This window comes from Pseudorasbora parva, chromosome 7 (genome assembly GCF_024679245.1).
Source record: "Pseudorasbora parva isolate DD20220531a chromosome 7, ASM2467924v1, whole genome shotgun sequence".
NCBI classification, from domain to species: domain Eukaryota; kingdom Metazoa; phylum Chordata; class Actinopteri; order Cypriniformes; family Gobionidae; genus Pseudorasbora; species Pseudorasbora parva.
The window spans coordinates 8,810,672-8,828,235 of record NC_090178.1 but is presented as its reverse complement, the minus strand read 5'-3'; the positions used below and the strand labels follow the sequence as shown (position 1 = coordinate 8,828,235).

At 36.5% G+C, this 17,564-nt stretch overlaps 2 protein-coding genes across 5 annotated transcripts in view; one reads left to right on the top strand and one right to left on the bottom strand.

The window, feature by feature from the left end:
- Positions 1 to 1,174: 1,174 nt before the first annotated feature.
- Positions 1,175 to 10,559, top strand: dnase2 (deoxyribonuclease II, lysosomal). Of its 2 annotated transcripts, none has more exons than XM_067447990.1 (7): positions 1,175 to 1,408; positions 1,629 to 1,737; positions 3,096 to 3,255; positions 3,804 to 3,888; positions 3,985 to 4,149; positions 7,929 to 8,141; positions 8,989 to 10,559. In XM_067447990.1, the coding sequence occupies exons 2-7, from the start codon at positions 1,646 to 1,648 to the stop codon at positions 9,393 to 9,395; spliced, it is 1,122 nt and encodes a 373-aa protein (XP_067304091.1). In that variant the 5' UTR covers positions 1,175 to 1,408; positions 1,629 to 1,645; the 3' UTR covers positions 9,396 to 10,559. The 2 variants fall into 2 exon arrangements, with proteins under 2 accessions (XP_067304091.1, XP_067304092.1); XM_067447991.1 differs by having other exon boundaries at positions 1,183 to 1,408; positions 1,683 to 1,737.
- A 3,152-nt stretch (positions 10,560 to 13,711) lies between these two features.
- Positions 13,712 to 17,564, bottom strand: part of rgl2 (ral guanine nucleotide dissociation stimulator-like 2) — a 39,241-nt gene continuing 35,388 nt past the window's right edge. For all 3 annotated transcript variants that reach the window (XM_067447987.1, XM_067447988.1, XM_067447989.1), the window contains one exon: positions 13,712 to 16,465. In XM_067447987.1, the coding sequence (XP_067304088.1) occupies positions 16,284 to 16,465 (182 nt within the window). In that variant the 3' untranslated portion in view covers positions 13,712 to 16,283. The remainder of the gene's footprint in view (positions 16,466 to 17,564) is intronic.

Here is a 17,564-nt window from a genome sequence, read left to right as displayed (position 1 = left end):
CATAATCAAAGCCTTAATTAATATCTATCCTCTTATATTATTATAATGATTCTTTCCAGTAATGATTTTACTTAATCAATAGAACATGAACCAATGATTGTGGAACCACTGATTGTTTGTTGTTGCTTTGTTTTTCCTAAAGTTTGTATTTGGTCTCTGAGTGGTCTGGCGTGATGTGTCGCTAAACACTTGACAGCAACATGTTGTTGTGTGTTTGAATTTTGGAGGTATTAAACACCCCTAACATGTCAGATACAGTAATAGTGTTTGCTCATTTAGCCTCATGACATCCGTGTGCATCTGATTTACTGACAATTTGTGGAAATTTACCATGACTGTTAATTTTGTTTTCCTGAGCCAATTAGAATCATCCACCTTGCAGTAATGACATGGATAGACGTTGAAAACAGTATAACTGTTGGGACAGCTGTATGTATGGTACAAGGAGACATTGGAGTGAGGGAGTGCGGCCTACAAGCTCCTTGAGAGACTTGAAGCTGGCTTCTGCTGATGAAACTGCAAACTATTCTTCAGTAATTTTTTCTTCAATTAATTGTACTAATTAATTGGTCTTTATTTTTCACTAGCCTACTGGTCTTGGGTCATAACCTAGCAATAGTATTATATTATTGGTTATTAGCCTATTCAGTTTCTGTCTCCAGTGAACAAAAACAAGTTGACCAGAAAGAAATTCAAGAAATAGCCTACTTTGTTGAATTAACTGCATTATACGGAGGTTTCAGCTTCCAAACATAATAAATAAACATGATGGGGATGAATACTGGTAGGTTGTAGTGTAACCTCATAAAGATGTAGGGAAACAATTTTTAAGAGGCACTTTGGGATTGTACCGCTCCGACCTTTACAGTCTATGGTTTTGACATAGTTAATAAATACAAATATCATTAGTTCTTACATTTGCGACAATCTGATTTAGCCTACTTTAATACTGCGCAGGTTATATTGTAATATATATATATATATATATATATAAAGGTCAGTAAGGTCATCACAAACGACAGAGATTGGTTCTTCCTGATGGCGCTGAGAAAGGTAACAGTTACCACGTGACAACTCTCACTCTTTTTAACAGCGCTGTGAACGATAATAAACACATGAATAATGACACTGAGAAACTCGTAATAGATAATTAATTGAAAATGCACAATGGTTGAAATAAGAAAAAAATAAAAAATATCCGCACAATATAGAAAACATAATGGCCACCAATCCTCGTCATAGATCCCCGCCCATTTGGGTTCTCACTAAATGCGAATCTACCCGCTCTTAATTCTACGTCTACAAAACGAATGAACCTGCTACATGTGACAACATGAACATTTCAAGTTTCGTTCTCGGATGGACTGATATGATCAACTGACTCTGCAGAACGTCTGCCTTCATTGAGGTAAAGATAAGATTTCTGTCAATACAATCGATTAGTTATTTGAAGTTCAGTCATACAGTTTGTTATTAGACTTTAACGTTAAGCATATAACGCGTATATTAAAACTAAAAACTGACTGGCTTAATCAAACTAACTTCCCGTTAGTATTCAGCTTGTTTGTGGTGTTTGTTATTTTGTACATTTAGTCTGAAAGACAAATGAAACTGTTGTACTGTTTCAGGTGCTTTAATCTTCATCATGTTGCTTCATGTTCTGCTCCTCCTCCTTGCATCAGGAGGAGCTTCTTCCTCCATCTCATGTTATGATGATCAGGGGAAACCTGTTGACTGGTTTGTATATTTTTGAATTGCATAAAACACATAACATGGAGCATCTTTACTCACAGTCATGGTCTACTGAGGCACAATTCCTCTTTGTCTATTTTGGATATTTGTTCAGTAATTTTTATAACGTACAAAATAAGTCCTAGAACCTTAGAGGATATCCTGGGTTTTTCTGTGACACCAAAGGATGACGGGTAGTTAACATGGCATGTCAAACAGTGTATGCACTGTCCAAAAGGGGTCAGTAAGATGTGACAGTAAAGACATATAATGTTATAAAAATCTACTTCAAATAAATTCTGTTCTTTAATTATGGTCAAATTATTATGTAGGCAGTTTCATTCACCTCATATTAATTATAATAACTTATTCACAACATAACTATTTTAGGGGTAGTTCACACAAAAATGAAAATTCTGTCATTTAATATATCTATTTTGAATGAACGAATGAGGCATTTATATAGCGCTTTCATATGTACTTTTGTACACCCAAAGCGCTTTACACTTATGTCAGGGGTCTCTCCTCGACCACCACCAGTGTGCAGCATCCACTTGGATGATGAGACAACAGCCACAGTACAACGGCACCAGTGCGCTCACCACACACCAGCGATAGGTGGAGAGGAGAGAGGGGGATAGAGCCAATTCAGTGGATGGGGATTATTAGGAGGCCATTATTAGGAGGCCAAATTGTGTAAAAAGATAAAAGTGCAGACACTGTTTTCTCTTTAATGCTTGAATTTAGTTAACATGCTTCTTGGTACTACTTTGTAGCTTGAGGAAGCTCAAATGTGCTGCGTAACACAAGAATAAACCTCACTGGTTCTTGCTGAATCTCAAACGTGATGCGTAACTCGAGAATGAACCTCATTGGTTATCGCACGTGTGTGAGTTGATGAATGTTTATATGTGAATAAAAGCTTAAATTCAATTTGTTCATCATATAAAGCGATCATGTCTTCTCAGAAAATTTGGACTAATCCTCACATATGGATTAGTTTTATGATCTCTTTATGAAGCGTCAAATTGTCAGATGTGTAGACTGTTAATGGAAAGAAAAAAAGCTCTCAGATTTCTTCCAAAAGATCTTCATCTGTGTTCTGAAAATGAATGAACATGAGCGCAAGTAGATAACGACAGAATTTTCATTTTTGGTTGAAAAATCCCTGGCTAATTAATGTGATAGTACTATTAATTATTCATTAAAATATAATTTTTTTAATAGAGGAAATGTGATAATTTCTTATAGGTTAATTTTATTAAAGGTGATATGAATATAGGTTAATACATAAATCTAGTTTATTTGAAATGTACTCATCAGTGGGATCTTATTTTCCTTTTTTTCTGTCCTTCTTTTTGCAGGTTTTACTTGTACAAACTTCCACACCCTCGTCATGAGCCTGTCCTGGAGGGGCTGAAGTATCTTTTCATGGATGGAGAGAGTGAGGGATGGACGGAGGGGAAGACTTTAGTGAATGACAGTCAAAGTGCTGTTGGCAGAACAGTAGGACCTTTATATGAGGTACAGGCCATGCTCTTATTATGTAATTATGATAGCAGAGCATGACTTTATCATAAAGTTGTTTGCTAAATAATAATTAAAAAAATGTCCAGATTTGCTTAAACCAACATTTGTTCTTCTTTCCAGAACATATTTTTACATTAACAGTGATATTCTGACTGACTTTACAGAAGCTTACTCAGCTCAGCTGTTCTGTAGTCTGCACATTTTGCAGAAGTATTAAAACACTGCGTTGGCATTTACATTCTGCGGTTTAATTATAAATGTATTTAAAATCTATTTAGTTACGCTATCACAATTAAAAGTGTCTAAAATCAGATTCATAATTTATTTCATCTCATTAGTGTTTTTGCTGTGCACGCACATGCAAATAAAAACGCACAAGAAACTCAAAAGTGTATTTATAGCTTTATGTGCACATAACAGTTTCATAATAAAACAGGAACTTATGCTTTATATCACATGCTTCTCACAAAGGTTTTCAAAGGAAGCTGTCTAATACAGTCATGTTTATTATGAAGAAGCTTTGAGCTTTAACTTTCTTCCAGGGCGGTGATGATGTTGGATATGTCTTATATAATGACCAGCCTCCAAAATTTGAAGGTGAAAACGGGATTTGTGGCCACACCAAAGGTGCAGTTTTCCTGCAGTTAACTGCTATTAATGGTGCACAAACACATTTATGTTGTGGATCCTGTTAATATACACTATATTTTTGTTTTGTTTTAGGAGTTGTTGTCTTTGATAAGCAGCAGGGCTTCTGGTTGGTCCACAGCACACCTCATTTCCCCCCTCCTAAATCAGCGGGCCAGTTTTCATACCCCAGTTCTGGCATAAGTAATGGACAGAACTTCATCTGTGTCACATATCCTTTTGAGCGCTTTCAGACCATAGGTACGCCTCCAATGCATTTAAAGTTATTCCAAAGGGAGTTATTCTCTATATTAGTAAGAACTGTACAAAGCAGTAAGCACAAAAAAAAGAAAAGAAAAAAGACACGGCATGTTTTAGCTGCGTCAGTATGCAGTAGTGTGTTGAAAGGGCTGTGGTAAATAATAAAGGACGTGACATTTCCGAAACTTACTTGAAGCGATTGACCAATCACAACACACTGGTCCAGCTGACCAATCACAGCACATCGTGCTTTTTAGAACGAGGAGCTTCATAAAGACAGGAACTAAACTGAGCGTTACTGACAAACTGGGAAGAGAGGAGCTGCAATGTCAAACGTGATTATTTGTGTTTTCTAAAAATTCAATCATTAAAACCTATTTTAGTGGCCCCCAAAAATGCAAAAGGGCCTCTTTATCAAAATTCTGATGGTTTAAAATGGACTTTTATTAAAGGCACAGTATGTAAGACCACTAGAACAAAAAACACTAGAACAATGTTATATATTTAGTTGACTTGTGTACTTGCATTATCCCAAATGTTACCAAAAATGTTTAAATACAAGCAATTTTAACCAGGAGAATGACAATGCGTCACCTGTCAATGACACCATACCCGCATTACCCTCCATTTCCGGTTTGATTTTGTAGAAACCATGGAAACACCAAAGACGGTTTAATATATTTTATTAGACAGGTGAGTAACAGTTTGGATCATTGTCATACAGCTCAACACAGTTAGTCTTATTGTTTAAATCTCGTTTTCATGATTTACTGCGAATACCATGTTTTACCTTGATTAATATCGATCTTGCTCACTGCAGTGTGCAACAATTGTTTCATAGTAGCCGTAGAACTATAACATAACTTTCACTCAAATTGTGTGTCTAATATGATCAAACAGCGCTGCATACGCATGAAGAAGGGGTCATCTGTGGCATAATAAAAGCTCAGCGAAATCCAAGTGTTATCAAGCTAAGCCTTTGTTTTGAATAAGTGACCTCTAGTGGCGAAAAATTACTTTATTGTGGCTTAAATTGTCCTAAAGCAATAAATACATAAGCAACTTTTGCAATTTTTTTGCATTAAGTGTTTGAGTCTAAATGCACTTTAAAGGGATAGTCCACCCTGAAACAAACTCACGCTCATGTTGCTCCAAACTAGGGCTGCACGATTAATCGAAATCGAACCGCAATCGCGATTTGGCTTGTGTGCGATTATGAAAGCTCAAAGGCTGCGATTTTAATTAAATAAATAAATGCCCAGTGCGTTAGCGAAGAGCGGTGATCTGTGATAAACGCTGCTCCGTCTGAAAGACTGCGAGTTTGAGTCGGTTATAACGTGCGTTTGAAAAAGCAACACGAGTCAAACATTTTCACAAACTAGTGAAGCATTCATAAACCTGTTCAACAAAAGACAATGTTTAATAGCTAACATGTTTTACCTCACTTCATATCGTCAGTCGAGTGTGTGTGAGCTGATGTGGCTTCTCATCACAGTGAGGCAGACGATGCGTTATTTTATAGTATTCTATCTCAATCAGCACTGCATTATAATACACTTTATTAATATGAACATACCCTTGACTGCTTGAAGAACTCAAATACACCATATTTTGCTGCAGTCGTGTTTATTGTCGTCATGTTTAATCATAGCGTCTCTATCTTCTGTTTACACCGCGTTAGTTTCACATCATGGTGGATTTCCTGAAAATGAACGTCAATTACTTCTCTGACGCAAAATGTGGCGTTTTCCGCTCGAGGGCGCCCTCTGGCTTTCAGTATGAATTAAAAACGTTTGGGTAATCAATAATAAGAAAATAATGCTTAATACATTTTAAAACTTAATAAACTTAAAAAATTATAAATTTGTTGGACAATCCATGTTTTTCTTCAATGTACAGGAGTTTGTTTTCCCCACAGTGGATGCACAAGAGGTTCATATTTCATATTAAAGACAGACTTTAAGAATAACTCCTTAGGCTTAGACCTTTCTAATGTTTTTAGTCATAGGCTGTCTGCATATTAATAGGTAACCCAGCAGTTTTTAAAAAAAAATAAGTTTTCTGTAAAATATTACAAAAATAATAATAATTAGTATTATATTGTTATATTCTGACGTACTCTTTTTTTATTTGTAATTATGAAAATGTTATTGTAATGGTACTATTTCTTATTTAAAAAAAAATTTTTTTGCAGTATAATAATCATAATAATTATTATTAGTCACATTAATATAAAAACACAAAATGTTATATACACACACTTTTAATTTGTCAAAAATTCTAATAACAATAATCGCATTTTAAATCGCAATCGCAATTTTACCCAGAATAATCGCAATTATATATTTTCCCCAAATCGTGCAGCCCTACTCCAAACCTGCATGACTTTTTTTCTTCTGTGGAACATAAATGAAGAATGTAGGTACTGTAACAGTTTCAGTTCCCATTGACTTCCATTGTTTGTTGTGTTTTTTGTTCATACAATATACATCATTGGGAACTAAAACTGGTTATCAACATTCGTTTAAATATAATTGTATTTATTTTTTTATTATTTGTAATTTTCGGTGTACTTTAATGCCACAGTATATGACTGCATGTTTGAATGAGATGTATTTAAGTAAACAAGACTAGTATGATCTTTATGCATGTTTTAAATGTTCATATGCTTGTTTTAAAGGGAGTCTGACGTTAGAAACACTGCTTGAAATTCCTCTCAACTAACCTTTTCATGTGCAATTTCAAAAGACAAAACATTTATGGGATGCAGTTGCCATAGTGACTATTATAGTAATCCTTCTGACACAGTAACCATAGTGACAACACCTCTTATGGTGCTGCTCTTTATGTCCATTCAGTCTTATGTTTGTAAATCAGTATTATCACTTTCTGATAATAGGAATAAAGCAATAAGCCAGTGTTTTCAACCCTGTTCCTGGAAGCACACAGTACACATTTCAAACTATCACTAATCAAAGGAACACTTGTCAGCTTGAATAGCTTATCATTGAACACTCTAAGATGTTAAATGGATAGGCCAGATAAAGAATAACTAAAATATGGGGTGTTGATGTGCCACCAGGAACAAGGTTGAGAAACTCAGAAATAAGGCAGTCAAGGCTATTAAGATCAGTCAGACATACAAGGCCTCAAGTGGCCTATTGTAATAGACACCATATAAACCAATCAGGCATAACATCATGACAGGTGATAGGTGAAGTGAATAACACTGATCATTTCTTCATCACAGCACCTGTTAGTGTGTGGGATATATTAGGCAGCAAGTAAATATTTTGTCCTCAAATTTGATGTGTTAGAAGAAGGAAAAATGGGCAAGTGTATGGATTTGAGCGAGTTTGACAAGGGACAAATTGTGATGGCTAGATGGTCTGCAGTGGTCAGTATCTATCAGAAGTGGTCCAAAAAAGGAACAGTGGAGACTTATTTGCAGCAGTATCATACAAAAAATAGTTAAGAAATCATTGTGATTTCTGGATTTTTTTGTGTGATTATGTCTCTCACAGTGGACATGCACCTACGATGACAAGTTCAGACCCCTCCATAATTTCTAAGTGGGAGAACTTGCAAAATAGCAGGGTGTTCAAATACTTATTTTCCTCACTGTATGTATACATACATATATATTAGTGCTGGGCAATTGATTAATCACCTCCAAAATTATTTTTATTTTAATAACCTATGTAGGTTGTCTTTGTGATTGGTAATGTAATATATTATCTTATAATGTTTATTATTTCCCTGTAATATATTTTCCACAGGTGAACAGTTAAAAATCAATCAGCCTCACATATATGACTGCAGCATTCCTGCTTCCCTGGCCGCTGCTGTTCCTGCTATGGCTCAGCTCTGTAAACACACACTGGGCAGATGGGACAACACTTCCATCCCCCCATCCAATCGCAGTATATCACTCCTCTCATTGGCTGGAACGGAGTTTATTAGCTTTGCAAAAGGTGCATCATTTGCCAATGGTAAGACTCGTTTTTAATAATGATGTAATGGTGTAAGGGACACTTTAACGCCATCCAGTCAAATATGTATTGATCAAGAGTTAAACATGTAGCTCTATTTGTTAAACAAATCTGGTCTGGTCATGTTAAGGATGTGTTCTTGCATCCATTTGCAGTATTTTTAAAAATGGTTATTGTATGCAAATAACGACAATTTTTGCGGCTGACCTAGATGCATATGCATTTGTAGGAATTTCCCTTTCAGATGCGAAATGTATAAAACTGTATAAATGAATAATGCAACGTGATTTTCTAAGGTTTGAGTTCTTTATATCCTGGCATTTTCGACATTGTTTACCGCCCATGTCTTAATTACCAACGCAATCTACCAGTAAGCGTCTGGTTTATGGAAATGATCTGCTGCATCTGTGTTCTTTCATTTGCTCATTGTCAGTAGATCACACGCAGAACTTAACACTCCCACTGCACTTTTTTGGAATTAGTGCTTTCAGGCTAATTAAATCAGGCCCTCAGACTGTTATGATGCATGTTGCTGTTTTTGAGTTTTATTCCAGGAAACGCATGCCAAGTTAAAAGAAATTCAGATTATATACATGGCTTTTAGTAAAGTACACTTGGTGTAGGACCAAAATGGTGTAGGATTTAATTTTGTAAGTTATCATTCAGAATTTGCTAGTAAATTTAACAAATAATTGCAAAGAAATGGCAAATAACAAGTAGAAAGTCTGAAAGAGTAAAACATACTCCAGTAATCTTTTTTTTTTTTTTTTTTTTTTTTACAGTGTATGCATTTTATTAAAAAAAAAACAAGTAATCATTGCTTTTTCACTGTTTCATTGATAACCAGACCTATATCACTCTTGGGTGGCGCCTAGTCTACAGTCCGACCTGCTGGTTCAGTTCTGGCGTCGCTCCACAGGCCTCCTGCCCTCTGACTGCTCTCCAAGCTGGGAAGTCCTCAACATAGATCTCATTTCCCCAGGCCAGAGCATCACGTTCAAGGCTACAGAGGATCACTCGAAGTGGGCGGTTAGTATCGGCAGCAGCCGCATTGGAAGTGGGACAGCAGGCGGCTGGGTCTGCGTAGGAGACATCAACCGTGACGAGGCGGAGGAAAAGAGAGGTGGGGGTACGGTGTGCCGCCAAGACACTGTGGTGTGGAAGGCCTATCGTTTGGCCGCCTTGCAGTGCGAGACCTGCAGTGGAGAAGTGAAGCCATGCGAAAAAGCCGCACAGTATCGCAGATGCAGCTGATTCTGAACATCAATATCAGGGTATTGCAGAATGACTATAGGTGTCTGAACAGGTATTCAGGTATGAGGTCAAATGCTTTTTCTTTTGCACATAGCATTATGCAGGGTGATTAAAGGGTTACTTCAGCGATTAGCATATGGCTTTGTATCAGTAGAAACCCATGAGTATATTCGAATGATCGTGCTTTATCCACCCCCTAGTTCTCTAACTGAACTAAATTATTTTATGAAAATGAACACAACGGTAGGAGCGTTGCCGCGGTGGGCAAGTGATCCAGTGATCCTGTAGCGGTGGCTTTGGGAGTGGCCTCGTAGGGCAGCGAAGCAAGTGCATTCTGGGAGTTGTAGTCTTTCATCCCCATGAGAAAAAAATACATTTTCTGTCTTTTCTCAGTCTAGAAGGCACCAAATTCAAAAATAATTTCACATTTCTACTACATTAATGACCCGTTTAAATATGAAGCTTAATGCTAAATCACTGAAGTAACCCTTTAATTTAAATGCATTTAATGATTAGATTCTTACATTTATATAATGTCTCATAACTTTGGCTAAATGCATTTGATTTAAATGCGGTACAGTTTTATGTGTTTTTAAATTGTGTATATATAAATATTTGCTTCGGCTATGATCAATTTTTTTTTTCATATACGAGAGGAAACATGGGGCATAAGAAGTGTTTCATTTCTTCAGCATTAAAACTGAAATGCAAAATTAATGGTACCCAAAAAACAGGTAGCCAAACTTTAACCTTTATTTGATCAAATATAACTAACCCAAACTCTAACCTTCATTTGATCAAATATACAGTAAAAACGGTACTATTGTGTAATATTATTACAATTAAAAAAAAACTTTTCTATTTGAATATTTTAAAATGAATCCAGTCTTTAGTGTCACATGATGCTTCATTCTAATATGCTGCTCAAGAAACATTTATTATTATTTTTAAAATGATAACAGTTGTTCTGCTTTTAAATTTTGTTTGTGGAAATGGTGATACATTTTTGTACAGCTTATAATGTTCTTTATTTGAAATGGAAATCTTATAATTGAGACATTATAAATATCTGTACTGTCTTTATTTTTAATCAATTTAATGAATAATTGCTGAATTTAAAGAATAAATAACTTTTAAACGTTAATGTTTGTGTGTAGTATTATTAGGGGCTCAAGCGCATAGCTTGAACTCAAAGATCAAAATTCTGCCATAAAATAAATCAGGCAGACCAGACCAGACTTCAAGTCATAGAGATTAGAAACGTTTGAGGATGACTTGTCTCGTCTACGATTTTACCAAGGCTCTCCTCATTCTGCCTGATGATGATGATGATGGCGCTACATTGATCAAAACATGAAATTGCTCTTAAAGGGGGGGTGAAATGCTGTTTCATGCATACTGAGCTTTTTACACTGTTAAAGACTTGGATTCCCATCCTAAACATAGACAAAGTTTCAAAAACTAATGTTGGACGTTTGATAGAGTATTTCTGTGTCAAAAATACTCCTTCCGGTTTCTCACAAGTTTCGGAGAGTTTTTTTCGAGTATGGGTCTGCTTGACGTTAAGAGCGGAAGGTCCTTGTATGGGCCGTACGGGCTCTTCTCCCGGTAGGGTGCGCGCGCGCGTGACTAGAGCACGCCGTAAACAGTCTCTCAGATGCAGATCCAGTCGTCCGTGAACACTTATGTGGCGCTGCGCTTCTCTTTATTCCTATGGGTGACGTCGAGCGACTTCAACGCTTCAGCACAGCATTCCGGGAAGGCAGCGCTGCATTTGAACCGATTTGAACGCAGAAATGACGGGAAGCTTCGCAACATCATTTCAGTTGCGTCTCAAAATGGATTTACACGCCACTGCTGTCAGGACTTTACCAAATCATACCAAAGAAGTGTGTTTTTGACAGAGCAGTCCCAGCGATAAAGCTTCGGTCCTGCTTTGGAAGCAGCCGGTGAGTTAACTTAAAGGTGCACTATGCAGCTTTCGTCCACTGGAGGGCGCCTATTCAAAACAAATTGTAGTTTGATGATGCAAAGTGTGAGCGCAGCATCTTGGGAGATATGGTCTTCTCATCACAGCCGGTGGAAAATAGGACTCGGGCAGAAATCACGTTCATGCATGCGGTTATTAACGTTACCATAGTCTAAAGCAGAGCAGGACCGAGTGTTATGGACCTGAGCACAGCTGCTGGAGCGATTGTTAAACAAATACCCGCCTCGCGAATACCGGGACTTTTATTATGACTGGACGGGACACATTCGCCGGGCGCCTGCACAGATCCGCTCTTCCGGTTATGATTTTGAGGTAATGCCACTCTGTTTATCATATTAGATACATTTAAGTGTGTTCAAAACGATGTTATGACTTTACTCCGTGCGTTCACTTGTTCACACTGCTAAGAGTAAAGCGCTCCTGCGAAATAAAAGCCGAAACCGAGGGTAGCGCAGATATGACGCAATTGACAGACGACTCCCTCAAATGCAATGCTGAAACGTCCCGGTCCTTTGTTAAAATAGCAATTTTCTCACAATTTACAAATAGTTGGAAACTTCTGGGATATTGTAGGTACTCAACTGAACAAAATATATAACACCGCATATTTTACTGCAAAAATACTACATAGTTCACCTTTAAACTGCTTCAAATGTCTCTGCTTTTGGCTACGGACGCATGAGTAAACATCAGTAAACGACACGATCGCGTGCTTCGTCATTCAAATGCGCTAACGGTTACTCCATTGTTGTTCTCTGTATAACGTTACAGTATTCTGACGTGCAAAACCGTTTTGCTTGCTACTTCTAAGGTCTAGTCGCATACAATAGTCCATAAACCAAATCATGTCCTCATACACTGCGAGTAAACACAGAAATGTGGAGAGGCCATTAAATACAGTAACTTACATACCAGAGAGACGGGCGTCCTGATGTTGCCGTTTCTCCTGTTCAATTTATTTCTCCCTCAGATTTGATTCTGGATCATTATCTGTATTAGCTGAGATAGCCATGGGTTTTTCCACGCTTGAGGACGTCACCGCTTTGCGCGCTTGTCATTCTTTAGCTCCGCCCACACGATACGCCTCCAGGCGCTCGTTTTTTTCCGGAAAGACTCGGTACAGCCCATATTTCTTTTATAAATATGATAAAACTAAAGACTTTTCGGAGATATGAAGGATGCAATACTACTCTATAGGTACTCAAGATTGACATGAGATTGACTGAAACTGAGTGTTTCACCCCCCCTTTAAAATGTTGAAGGGATAGTTCACCCAAAAAATGAAAATAGTCGTTAATTACTCACCCTCTTGTCATTCCAAACTTGTAAGACTATTGTTTATCTTCAGAACACAAATGAAGATGTTTTTGATCAAATCTGAAAGTTTTCTGACCCCACAGACATCAATTTAATTAAAGGGATACTCCACCGCTTTTTCATATTCAACTATGTTATTCCCTTAACTAAAACGAGTTGATGCATACCTCTCTCGTCTCAGTGCGTGCTCTTAATCTCTCTGACGCGCGGTGATGATCTGATAGCATTTATCTTAGCCCACTAAGCCCAGTTCATTCACTATGGAACCAAACAGAGATCAAGTTAGAAGTACCAAACACCTCCACGTTTCCCCTATTTAAATACAGTTACACGAGTAGTTGAACGATCAAGTATGGTGACAAAATAAAACAAGGCGTGTTTCTAATCGGATTAAAAAGGAGAACTACAATGTATGGCGGAATAGCACTTCTGAGAGTACTTCGGCTCGGCGCAGTAAAAAGTCCCGGCCGAAACATCTTCCCTCACATCTCCCTATTGACAGAAATGAGAGAGTGAGGGGGAGGTGTGAGGAAAGATGTTTCGGCCGATGATATGGCAAATCATGATATGGCTGAAAATAGTCTTTTTCGTCTGATTTACATAGAACTTCATGAAATTATGTGAGCCAAGCAACGTATAATTCTAAAGCATACAAACTTTTATGAAAATCGGGCCATAAGTTGTGTTATAACAGTTAAAAAGCTTTTAAAAATACATATATTTCCATATAAATTACCTGTATTGGCTGTAAATGGACGCTTCTATCTCTGATCTAGATGGTTACAGGCTTGGTAAGAAAAATACATTTTTATGCATGTGCTTAAAGGCCTTAAAGCGATTGAACCCCTGTTAATTGCTGCTTGCGGCTATATTTATTATTAACAATAATGTAAGTCTTTATCCAGTAATCATGAATGTATTGTTGAAGCAACTGCTGAATCTAGTTTATAATTATTATTTTTTACATGTAAATGTATTGACACTTTGAATGTATAAATCAGGTCTGAAAGAGGTCAGTTGTATCAAAATTAAAGTTTATTACAAGAATAGGAGGTATGTAGTGCATAAACGTGTCAGAATACAGATCTGACGGTACAGGACTGAAGCTGAAACATGCTTTTCACTGCGCAACACACCGAAACAACATTCACACAAGAGCACCTGATAATAAGGCACTTAACAAACAACTGACCAAAAACAAAGGCTACGATTGGAAAGGAATACTAGCTTACGACTTACTCGCTGTATACTACTTATTTTGTTGAAAGAGTAATTGAAATAGTTTTTTTCCAGGATAAGCTCTCAAACAGGAGCATCGTACATTGCTGTCATCATATTGTACTGTGTTTAATTCGGCAGAAGGTATACAGACATTTAATATATGCAGCAATAGTAAGTACAGTATGGTAGTATGCTATTCCGAACATAACCAAAGGCTGAAAATAAATGGAGACCCCTCTTCCTTACTGCGAGCTCTCGCATGCCTCCGTTCCCACAGAGACATCAACAGCATACGAGTCTGAGAGGGCAAGGTTCATCAGGGCACAAACAGCAAAGTTTTGTTTTTTCTATTCTTGATGACAGTAGCGTTATGCATTTATCGGTACAAAAATAATGTCACAGGCACAGCTTTGTTGCATTTTTTTAAAGGAGTCGATTTGGTTTTATAGAACAGCTAGAACTGGAGACCTGCAGTTCAACACACTATTGGCTCTGTCCCAAAACCTTTTGAGCTGCCTACAAAGGCAGCACTTCAAGGCATTATAGGTGCTCCCCACGCAAAGCCAGTTTCAAAAATGTAGGCTGCGTAATTATGCCGCCTTCTAAGGGTACGCGAGAAGGATATACTAATACATTTTTTTTGCATACATTAGACAACGTTGTTAAGACGATCCCCGTTAAAATGGATCTGCCAAAATAACAAAAAATGCTGTATTATTCATGCCAGGCCAGTAGTTGGCGATGAAACACAATCATACCGGGCCTGTCATACACCCGGCGCCATGCTGCGCCAGGAACGACTTGCCATGTTTTTTGCAGCCATTTGTTTAGACGTGCTGGTCTGAAAAAGAGATCTGTTCAGGCGCATTGTTGGCGCATTGCATGATATTTGTGAAATATATTTTTTTTTTGTTATTTAAAGAAAGCGTTAGTAAGACGTGCCTATATACACATGTACATGTTGCTTATTACACACAGGGACACACAGCAACATAAAAAAATGTAAATATGAAAAATTTCATTGTACATTAAAAATGTAAAACATTATTATTGCGTACATAAATATAAATGTCATAAATATGTCATAATGGAAAGTCAATGCATGTATCAGAATTAACTATTTGCAGTAATGACGAATTCAATTATTTGACCAATCATAGCAATACACACATGTATTCAACTGACTCGTCAGGTTGAGGGTGTCTATATTCGGCCATGGCGCGAGCGCAACTGGCTTTTAAAGCGAATGGGAGATGACACTCCGATTGGTTTATTGCATGTTACGCCCAAAACACACGCATGACTCATTAAGAGAAGATTAAGATTTTTTCCCACAGAGACGAAAATGGCATCGTTTTCATAAACTTGCACTTTGAAACCTGTTTTCAAAATTTGCATTTGCCTTTTCACACCCCAAAACGGCGTCGTTGTGTAAATGAGCGGCCAAAGCGCATAAAAAAATTAAATTTTAGCTGAAAACAATGTTGTTTAAACGGCCCCCAAGACCATTTTTTCCAAACCCAAGATCGAAAAAAAAAAAAAAAATCTTTCATCAAAAAATCAAAATATTTGAACTGTAGTAACTAGATTGTGCTGTTAGCTTAGGAACAAGCTAACACAAAACTGTATTAAAATCAACTGTAAAGTCTGCTCAGAGTAAAGGGTTGCTGCCAATGTAAACAGTTGCAAATGGTCATTATGAGGATCCATTTCAGTTAGTATGCTGCCTTGGTTTTACACAAACTAGGTTTTGGAACAGAGCCTTGATATTAACATAATTAATTCATAATTAAATATTGAAATATTTAAAGAGAGAGCACACAGTAAGCAACGATCAGTTTGCATACTTGGTGAGGCCATTGGAGAGCGGCAGTGTTTTTTGCGACTCATCTTCAGGTAGGTGGGTGTTTTTCAGTAGCTTTTTGCCCACACAGAACAGCTCAGTTTTTGAAATGTTTAGACAGGCGTAAGTACCTTCTGTAAGTGTTTCTTATTATGTTGGGATCTTTTAACTGCTCTCCCAGTTTGATGTTCATTAATAATGGAGTTTCTGGACTATTATACTGTAACCAATGGGCTTTAGAGGTAGACGGAAGGAGTGCTGAAAATGCTGGCATTAGCAAAAGGTACAAGATTCTGTCTTGAAATTCATTATGGATTTATGAAATGCAAAAATAGTGCAATGTTAAGCAGTAACTAATATTTTAGAGCCATTTCAACCAAGCTTTCACTCAAATTACTAATATTAGGACGCAAGAAAATGCTTTTTGAGTCAATTCTACACAGTTACGTCACAGAGCGCTGAATGAAATTTGTCTTTTCTTTTGAAAGTACTTGGACATGAATATCCTGTTTTTCTGTTAAAATAGTGTCCGGACTAGTCTTCTGCCCTTGGCTTTGATTCGTGGGAAGGTTGCGCTGGTTTCGTTACCAAGAGAAGGAGACCCTGTTGGTGTATTTCCTCCTCTTCTCCTTAACAGGAAGTCCACACTCGCTGAAGACATGGCATAGAAGACGTTTCCTGTGGGAGGTATTATTAGCTCTGTGGAGGAAGAAATGACAGACAAAGAAATACTTAGACTACCATAAAATCTAAATGATAAATTTTTCTTAATCAGTTTAAGTAATTTCTTTAAAATCTTGTTTTTTAAATATATTTTTACTAGGGCTGTCAATCGATTAACACACACACACACACACACACACACACACACACACACATATATACACATACACACACACACTATTTCAAAAGTGTGTGGTCAGTAATATTTTTAAAAATATTTTTGAAAGAAATCTTATACACAGAGAGGCTGCATTTATTTGAGTAAACTACCATAAAACAGTTAAGTGTATAGTTATAGTTAAAGTGTGAATTATTATTATTACAATTTAAAATAACTTTTTTCTATTATATTTTAAACTGTAATTTATTCCTGTGATGAAATTTTCAGCATCATTACTCCAGTCTTCAGTGTCACATGATCCTTCAGAAATCATTCTAATATGCTAAATTGCGGCTCAAGACATTATTATTATTACTTAATATTCTTGTGAAAACATGATTTTCCCCATTCATTTATATGATATATAAATAGTTTTAGACAATAAATGTCTTAGAAGCAGGATTTAATGTGTCCTTTTGAAAAAAAGTACACTGTAAACAATTATTTAGAAAAAAAGTTACCTGGTTGCCTTAATTTTGAGTTCATTGAAATTAAAATTTGAGTTAATACAAGGAACATTTTTTGAGATTCGACAACCTTTATTAAAATATTATTAAAAGATTTTGTAAGCATATTGGGTAATTGTGTGTGTTTTATTTCTGATGACGCAGTGAAACATGCCAAATAGTGCTATTTTCATAATTTATCACATTTTTTATGTGGTTCAGATACAATAATATTTTGAGTTTCTATTTATTAAACTATCAACTCAAATTTTTAATTTCAATAAACTCAAAATTTTAAGGCAACCAGGTTACTTACTTTTTTAAGTTAAACCAACAAAAATCAACCAAGATTTTTTACAGTGTATTAATATCTTTTTTTTTATTATTATTTACTGACCCCAAATTTATGTAGTGTAGTGTAGCCTATATATTAATTTATATTTAAATGAAATATATAATTTGATTGACA